This window comes from Triticum dicoccoides, chromosome 7A, assembly GCF_002162155.2.
Source record: "Triticum dicoccoides isolate Atlit2015 ecotype Zavitan chromosome 7A, WEW_v2.0, whole genome shotgun sequence".
NCBI lineage: Eukaryota > Viridiplantae > Streptophyta > Magnoliopsida > Poales > Poaceae > Triticum > Triticum dicoccoides.
Genome location: NC_041392.1, coordinates 65,818,299 through 65,827,332, shown reverse-complemented (window position 1 = coordinate 65,827,332; position 9,034 = coordinate 65,818,299). Strand labels below are relative to the sequence as shown.

Genomic DNA, 9,034 nt, shown 5'->3' with positions numbered 1-9,034 from the left:
ACCTCATATCAACACTACCTACAGAAGAATCAGATCACAAGACACGGGCCGCTACTACCCAGTTTCACCGGCGGCGGACGAAAACCTAAGCGCGCTCCCCTCGGATGCGGCAGACGAGCTGGATGTCCTTGGGCATGATGGTGACGCGCTTGGCGTGGATGGCGCAAAGGTTGGTGTCCTCGAAGAGCCCGGCGAGGTACGCCTCGGCAGCCTCCTGCAGAGCGGAGACGGCGGAGCTCTGGAACCTGAGGTCGGTCTTGAAGTCCTGCGCGATCTCGCGGACGAGGCGCTGGAAGGGGAGCTTGCGGATGAGCAGCTCCGTGCTCTTCTGGTACTTGCGACCCGTACAATGGGGATCCATATGCAAAGGAATTCGGTGTAACTTTTGAGAACAAACTCACAATAATTAAGGGTCGTGTGCTACCTCCTCCTATGGTAAGTGTGCTTCGGTCAATATCTACCGACTGCATATGTTTCTCTATATTTCACAAGCTTTCTGTTGTATTAGCTGAAATTTGGTGACCAAGGCAAGGAGAAGGTATTCTGGCCGAAAGTTGGCAAGTGGAATATGCGGTCTAAGGTATGGAAGTCATTACACCAATTAACATAGTTGTTATTCTTCTTGACCCCTCCATAAATTTTTGTAATTCAATGGCATTTTTATTTTCCGGAAATTTGTATCTTCAAAATTATGGTACAGTGCAATGGGTAATGTTTTTGTTGTAGAAAATGGTCGATGGATGTAGAACGAGAGAGGCATACCCGCATACATGTGGTTTGGTGTGTCTGGCGGCTGACTCCTACTCCCGTGTGTCACACACGCATATAACTCTGGTTGCTCTCATCTAGGTCACACACATGGGCTTGGGCCCTATACTAACAGTGAAGATGGGCCAGGCCTTCATACCGGTCAACACTCCCCCTCAAGATGGGTCCCCCTCAAGATGGGTGGTAGATATCTATCATTCCCATCTTGTCACATGCTGAACTGCATTCTCTAGTTCCCAGTCCTTTAGTCAAGCAATCTGCAATTTGTTGTCCTGAACTCACATACTCTATCTTGATAATCCCAGCATCCAGTTTTTCTTTGATAAAGAATCTGTCAATCTCCACATGTTTGGTTCTATCATGTTGAACTGGGTTGTTTGCTATGCTAATTGCCGACTTGTTGTCGCACCATACATTCATACAACTGGTCTTCAATATCTTCAACTCTCCTAATAGATTTCTTGTCCATAACAACTCACTCAATCCCTGAGACATGGCTCTATATTCAGCCTCTGCGGTTGATTTGGAAACAACGGGTTGTTTCTTGCTTCTCCAAGACACTAGATTTCCTCCTACGAAAACACAATGGCCTGAGGTTGATCTCCTGTCATCCAGACAGTTGGCCCAATCAGCATCACAATAACCATCCACGACAAGATGTCCATGACTCTTGTATATCAATCCTTTCCCAGGAGAACCCTTCAAGTATCTCAGGATTCTATATACTGCCTCGAGATGTTCACTCCTAGGCTCATGCATATATCTGCTCACAACACTTACTGCAAATGCAATGTCTGGTCGTGTATGACACAAGTACAATAATCTTCCCACCAATCGCTGATATTTTTCTTTATTCACCAGATCACCTGATTGGGCGGTCACTTTATGATTTTGATCAATTGGGGTTGCAGCAGCTCGACAACCCAACATGCCAACATTACAGAGGAGATCCAGGGTATACTTTCTTTGAGAAAGAGCTATTCCTTTTCCAGACCTTGCCACTTCTATACCAAGGAAGTACTTGAGTCGACCAAGATCTTTAACTTCGAATGCCTTACTCAGACACCCCTTTAACCTTGCTATCTCTATGTCATCATCGCCGGTGATAATGATATCATCAACATAAACTGCAAGGATGGTCATTTTTCCTTTAGAGTGTCTATAAAACAATGTATGGTCACCATTGCATTGTCCATACCCCATGCCACGCACAGCCCGTCTAAATCTATCAAAACAAGCTCTTGGAGACTGTTTCAGTCCATAAAGAGCTTTCTTTAGCCTGCATACCTTACCAGCAGTCTCAGAAGTTGAGAACCCAGGTGGAATATCCATGTATACCTCCTCCTTCAAGTCCCCATGCAAGAAGGCATTCTTCACATCAAGTTGGTGTAAAGGCCACCCGAAATTTGCTGCATAGGAGATTAGAATCCTCACAGTGTTCATCTTTGCTACTGGAGCAAAGGTCTCATCATAGTCAATGCCGTAGGTCTGGCTGTACCCCCTCGCCACAAGCCTTGCTTTGTACCTTTCAATCTTCCCTTCTGCATTCTGCTTCACGGTGTATACCCACTTGCAGCTAATTGCCTTCTTTCCTCTTGGAAGAGGTGTTAGTACCCATGTCTTGTTCTTACTTAATGCCTCCAGCTCCTCTATCATAGCTGCTCGCCACTTTGGATCCACTTTTGCTGCCTTCCAATCAGTTGGAAGAGACACCAGCTGAAGAGAAGCAACAAATGATTTGTGGGCTGGAGATAATGCTTCATAGGAAACATAATTTCCAATATCATTGGCATCGAACCCATACTTTGGCCCGGGTATCCCTGCTTTTTCTCGAGTACCTTTTCTCAAAGCAATTGGCAAGTCCTCTGTGTCAACTGAGCTTGCATTGCTGCCTTGTTGCTCCCCCTGCATCTGTGTTGGCTGCTCCCCCTGAACATGATGCTGTCGTCTTGAATATACTTGAGGATTACGCTCCTCATTCACCTTGTGCCACCTATGAGAAGCATCACCTTGCTTCCGTGAATACACCTTTAGCTGCTCCTCTTGCTCTACCGTCCACCTCGGTACACAAGCGATCTGGGTGGGAGCACCGCTTGCCTGACTCGGCACCCAATCAGTCACAATCGGTCCTTCACTCTGTGGTGTTATCATTTTTTGGGGCTGCTGTTCGCTTCCCTGTACCGGAATATCACCCTCGATTGGTTGCTGCAGCACTGAATCGGCACCACCACAATTATCATTATCACTATCACTGCTCTCCCCCTCTTGACCAATTTCCGGTTGGAGACATTGGTCAAGTTCTTTAAACAAGACGCTTAGGTCAGTTTGCTCACCATAAAAGGGTTCCGATTCACGGAACGTAACATCCATGCTCACAAATGTCCTCCTCTCAGACGGACTCCAGCATTTATACCCTCTTTGTCCTGAAGAATACCCAATAAAAATACACTTGACTGCCCGAGGATCCAGTTTGTTGACTGATGGCCTGTGATCACGAACAAAACAAGTGCAACCGAACACCTTGGGGGGAACTGGGAATTTATTTTCTGTGAAAACCAACTCACACGGTGATTTCATACCTGTCACCCGGGATGGTGTGCGGTTGATCAAGAAGGTGGCCATCATGACAGCTTCACTCCACAGAAACTTGGGCACATTCATGGTGAACATCAATGCACGGGCCACCTCCAGCAGGTGGCGATTTTTCCTCTCTGCCACCCCATTCTGAGGAGGTGTGTCCGGGCAAGATGTTTGATGCAGGATGCCCTTGTCTGACATGAAGGAACCAATGGCCTTGTTAACATATTCGGTGCCATTGTCAGATCTGAGTGCTTGAATTTTCACATTAAATTGAGTCTGAACAAGTGCATAAAAGACTTTGAAACACTGAAACACTTCATCTTTATGTTTCATAAGATAGACCCAAGTCATCCGAGAATGACAATCAATGAACGTAACAGAGTACTTCATACCACTGACAGATAACACTGGACATGTCCATACATCAGAGTGGATCAACACAAAAGGAGAGATGCTCCTGATCCCCTTACTCACATACGAGTTTCTGGTATGTTTAGCAAACTCACATGCATCACATTTCAGCTTGCTCTTATCCACACCACTCATTACATCGGGAAATACTTGATACATTTTGTCAAAAGACACATGTCCCATCCTACAGTGATGGATCAGTGCTCTAATCTCCTTATCCTCAGCAATTGCAGCTAGCATGTGCAATCCCTCCTGGCCCGGCATGCTGCGGTCCATGTACCACAGCCCCCTACGCCTTGTTCCAGTCCCAAGACTCCTGCCCGTCAATCTCTCCTGGATCAAGAACACAACTTTGTCAAGAATTATTCAGCAATCTATTTGGTCAACCAAAGCACTCAAGGACACTAAGTTCACAGGAAAAGCGGGCACATGCAACACTGAGGATAATTCAAGACTCGGCGTGCAGTTGACTGTCCCAACACCTATGATGGGTTGGGCTGTGCCATCTGTTGTGTGAATATTTTTCTGATGTGCAAGAGAGTGTGGAACATAAGATGTAAACTCATTAAAGTCTCCAGCAACATGTTGTGATGCTCCAGAGTCAAGCACCCATTCAGAGTTTATTTTATGGGCTGCGATTGATGCGTGTTCAATGTTACCTTCATTTGTATCAACAAAGTTGGCATAGCTGGGAGCAGTCTCCTGTCCTCCTACAGGCTGCTTCCCTGCAGCTGAAGCAGCTACATTTGCCTTAGGAGCATTCCAATGGGGAGCATTCCAAGAACCGCCACTCCCATTTCGACCACGACTCACATTCCAACCACCTCGGCTGCTACTGCCATCACTGTACCCTCGGCCTCTGACGTTCCTAGGTCCAATGCAGAAACGGTTGATATGCCCTGGTTGACCACAATTGTGACACACCCCTCACTGGTCAGCCACCCTATAAGCAGATTCATTTCCAACTCCCCTTCTCGACTGCAAGCGTACCTCTTCTTGGGACATCGCAGCAATGGCCTCATCAAGGGTCACAAGTGTCGGCTGATGTAGCATCGCAGCATGTCTACTCTCAAAAGCTTGATCTAGGCCCTTTAGAAACTGCACCACACGCCTGCGCTCAACCCACTTCCTGGCAAGCTCCATGGACTCTGCATGTGGAATCTCAAGGGGATCACACTGATCCAGATCTGCCCAAAGGTGTTGCAGCTCATTCACATACACCAGCACGCTTCTGTCACCTTGACGAACAGCATGAATCTTGTCTTCAATTTGAGACATGAGCATCAGGTTTCCCTTACCGGAATACCTTGTGAACAACATGCTCCACACAGCAGAAGCAGTTGGCAATGCCTCAACAGACATGGCAATGGCTGGAATCAAGGAGTTCAACATCCAGGCCAAAATCAGAGAGTCGGTGACACTCCACTTCTTCCATTCTGGGCTCGCCTTGTCAACCGGTTCTTCAACCGTTCCAAGAACATACTCCGTCAGACCCTTTGTCTTCAAGATCAACAAGGCGCGCCTCGACCAGCTCAGGTAGCTGCTCACGCCATTCAGCTTGACATCATTTGGCATGAGCTCAAGCTTGAACACCTGATCTGCGTGGGGCACAATGATGGCGCCACTTGCAGGAGGTAACCCCTCGGCCTTCGCAGTCATGAGCTGCGCAAGTTTCTCTAGAGCAGCAGTGAGTTCAGCCCCCATGATTGCCTCCCCTCTTCTTCTTCTTCAATCAGCAGCGGAAAAAAAAACTTACACCAACAGCACCCAGCACCTGCAAGCAGCAGCACCACCTGCAGTTCAGCCAGCCTCCTCCTCTGGCGAGCAGCAGCAATGTCACCTCCTCTTCTTCCTCTACCAACCCCCAACAGCAGCCGCACCCTTCTCTCTGTCGCAGCTACAAGCAGCACTTCCTTCTCCACTAGCACCAGCAGCAGAAGCTCAGCAGCAGCTCCACACGCACACACCTCACTGCACGTCTGCACCTCCGCGCAGCCGCGCCACGTGCTCCTCTCCAGCAGCCCGCGCCCAGCTCCGCCGCCTTCGTCCTCCGCCGGACCCCGCCGCCTCGCTGGCGACGCCGGCGCCTTCCTCCCTCGCCCCAGCTCTCCGATACCATGTAGAACGAGAGAGGCATACCCGCATACATGTGGTTTGGTGTGTCTGGCGGCTGACTCCTACTCCCGTGTGTCACACACGCATATAACTCTGGTTGCTCTCATCTAGGTCACACACATGGGCTTGGGCCCTATACTAACAGTGAAGATGGGCCAGGCCTTCATACCGGTCAACAATGGAGGAGCAGTTAACACCTGGACATGCATTAACTTCGCTTCAGACATCATGCGTGCTACTGCTGTGGCTTTTTGTGATGAACTGGCTGTGATGTGCCTAGTCTCTGGAATGGTAGGTTTCTTTGTGATCCAAATAGTGTTGTCAGATTACTCCTTTTGAAAGTGCCTTTTTTGTTGCACAGCACTCATACACTTTTTTGCGTCTGTTTTTAGAACTTTAGGGGTGACCCTGTGCTCCCTGTAGTGAATGCTAGACCTAAGTACGTAGAATCAGCTCTCAAGAAACATCATAAACGTGTCATGAAGATACTCAGACCACAGGGAAAAGAACTTGATCTGCTGATTGTAATACTGCCCGGCAACAATGGCCCTCTTTATGGTACTCTTTTTGTTCCTTCAGAACATGCTTGAACATTGACTGATTTAATTAATATATTGTTGATCATTCCTCACTCCTCAGGTGATATCAAAAGAATATGTGAGACGGATATTGTGCTGGTCTCTCAATGTTGTCTTGCAAAGCATGTTTTACCGATGAAACCACGGTATCTTGCAAATATTGCCCTTAAAATTAATGCTAAGGTATGTTGTGTTCTATTAGCATTTTTCAGGCTGGTTGTGCAGTACTTCACATTGCTTTGATTTATAGGTAGGGGGGAAGAAATACTGTACTTGTTGATGCTATGGAAAGGAATCTCCCACGTGTTGGTAACACACCAACTATTATATTTGGTGCCGATGTTAGCCATCCTCATCCTCGAGAAGGACCTTATAGTCCTTCCATTGCAGCCATAAGGGCATATAACATCATTCAAGTTGCCAGACTATGTAAGTAATATCTTCAACAATTTCATGTTTTGTGAAGGTTGTAGCTTCTCAGGACTGGCCGGAGGTCACCAAGTATGCTGGATCAGTCCGGCCACAAGAACAGTGTCTCTTTAACAAAAATGACTGTTAAAAGTGGATGTATGCCTGGCAGAATGATCAAGTATGATCTTACCCTTCTTAAATAAATGAATATTACATTATTACATGATACGTCTATGTGCATGCATGAAACAACTATATAAACTATGCAGAGAACATCTCATTTCTTTCATGAGGGCGACCAGACATATACCTGGGAGGATCATATTTTACAGGTGTTGGTCTTGATTTTTGGCTATGTTTTCTTTGCTCTTTTGATTGTGTTTTTTATATTTCTGTAATTTTTATAGGGATGTTGTAAGCAAAGAAAAGCTCAATCAGGTTCTTGAGCATGAACTTTCTGCCATTAAAAAGGTGAATCATTAGTTTGTGCAATTAAATTACATTTTTTTTGCTGAGTTTGACATTTTTGTACAATAAATTTAGGCATGTGCTTCGGTGGATCCAATTTACAATCCACAAGTTACCATTATTATGGTTCAGAGACGTCATCACACACGTTTGTTTTCTGGTAACTATGGCACTGGGAGCACAGTTTTCCGAAGTGGAAATGTATTGCCTGGTATGTTCTTGCTTACCAAATTAACCCTAATCATAAATACAGAATTTTGAAATCAGTGTTAACTGTTCATCTCATCTCAGGTACTGTGGTTGATAGAGAAATATGCCATCCCACCGACTTTGATTTTTACCTGTGTAGCCATGCTGGCACTAAGGTTGGTTATTCTCATTATATACAAATAAAATTCACACTGAATTTTTGTACCTATGATGTATTGGTTGATATTTCTTCAAATATCCCAGGGAGTTAGCCGGCCTGTACGTTATCATGTTCTGTGGGACGAGAATAGCTTTACGGCTAATGCTATCCAATCTCTCACAAACCATCTATGCTACACGTAATACATCCTATCAATATCATATATGTGCATATCAAGTTTCAAGCATTGAACTCACTGCCGTACCTGATGTTGCAGGTACGCGAGGTGCACCTCCTCTGTTTCTGTAGTGCCTCCGGTCTACTACGCCCATCTTTTGGCATCCCGCGCTTGGCTTTATATCAAACCAGGGGATACGGGTGAGCTGTAATTCCCTGAGATCAAGGACAATGTGAAAAACAGTGGCATGTTCTTCTGCTAAAGTGCGGGGGCAGCTTTCCAAGTGTTTGTGGTGGAGTCGGAGAAATGAACAATTGTTATTGAGCTTCTTCTGAAATTTACTTGTTTTACTTTGAAGATCAATACTTACATTTGAAAGTCAATGGTTCATTTGTTTTCATAGCAGTGATACAAAAAATCTGGGACTCCTTTAGCTGAAAAAAGGTATAACGACACATCAGAATGGTAACCTCTAAGAGCAGTTGTAAACTGTGAATTTATACCATCTGAATCTCCCCCCTCGGCATCCTTTTCAAGGGCACGGTTCAACTCCATTTACAGTATCATACCTCTGAAAGCAGGCAAAACAGCAGAACAATTGACACATAAGGGAATGAACCGATGTATCTTCGCACATATTCACCTGAAACGCTATAAATCATGAAGACTAAGCATACCTCTGTTTACAATGGTTCATACAGCTTCTGGTAGCTTCAAAGGCAGTCTGTTCTTCAAAAAATTTGCCAATCTCATCATGTTGGCTCTGAATTATTACACGGATGAATGTTGGTTGATGGTTCTCTGAGGCAGCCAAAAATCACAGAATAAAGTGGGACTTTTATTTGCGATTTTATTTGCAATATCAATCTACTGATCTAACAAATATGCATAGACTCTGATTCCCCAAATCCCCATGTATAATTGATAAGATATAGAACAAACTGGAAGCAACAAGACAAGAGGTTGAGTGCACAAAAAAATCTAGGAAATGGGGACAGTATGGATCATGTAGCTTGTCTGAAGTTGGGCCAAACAAAGTCAGTTATACATGCTAACAACAAAAAATGCCAACAGAGTTTGAGAACCGTTCGATCCTGCAGCTTAACCTGGCAAGTGTTATAGTTGTAAAACAAACTAACAAACATAAATGAAACTTTTACTATTTTAGCAAGCCTC

At 45.4% G+C, this 9,034-nt stretch overlaps 2 protein-coding genes across 2 annotated transcripts; one reads left to right on the top strand and one right to left on the bottom strand.

Moving 5' to 3' along the window:
• Nucleotides 1–360: 360 nt before the first annotated feature.
• On the top strand, nucleotides 361–8,069 carry LOC119333104 (protein argonaute 1B-like; the record flags this gene model as incomplete). The annotated part of the gene is made up of 14 exons (XM_037606123.1): nucleotides 361–435; nucleotides 509–580; nucleotides 6,034–6,165; nucleotides 6,267–6,432; nucleotides 6,514–6,644; nucleotides 6,707–6,850; nucleotides 6,919–6,983; nucleotides 7,015–7,041; nucleotides 7,133–7,195; nucleotides 7,262–7,334; nucleotides 7,407–7,542; nucleotides 7,623–7,696; nucleotides 7,785–7,879; nucleotides 7,958–8,069. Coding segments are annotated over 14 exons (1,365 nt in total), but the record flags the coding sequence as incomplete, so codon positions are not given.
• Nucleotides 3,734–5,819, bottom strand: LOC119328458. Its single transcript, XM_037601438.1, has 2 exons — nucleotides 4,419–5,819; nucleotides 3,734–4,092 (listed from the first exon to the last, which is right to left on the bottom strand). Exon 1 carries the CDS (start codon nucleotides 5,461–5,463, stop codon nucleotides 4,687–4,689), a length of 777 nt encoding a protein of 258 aa, XP_037457335.1. The 5' UTR covers nucleotides 5,464–5,819; the 3' UTR covers nucleotides 3,734–4,092; nucleotides 4,419–4,686.
• Nucleotides 8,070–9,034: the final 965 nt, after the last annotated feature.

Excerpts from the sequence above, each read along its gene's own strand:
- LOC119328458 (XM_037601438.1), bottom strand. The coding sequence starts at position 5,463 with ATGGGGGCTGAACTCACTGCTGCTCTAGAGAAACTTGCGCAGCTCATG.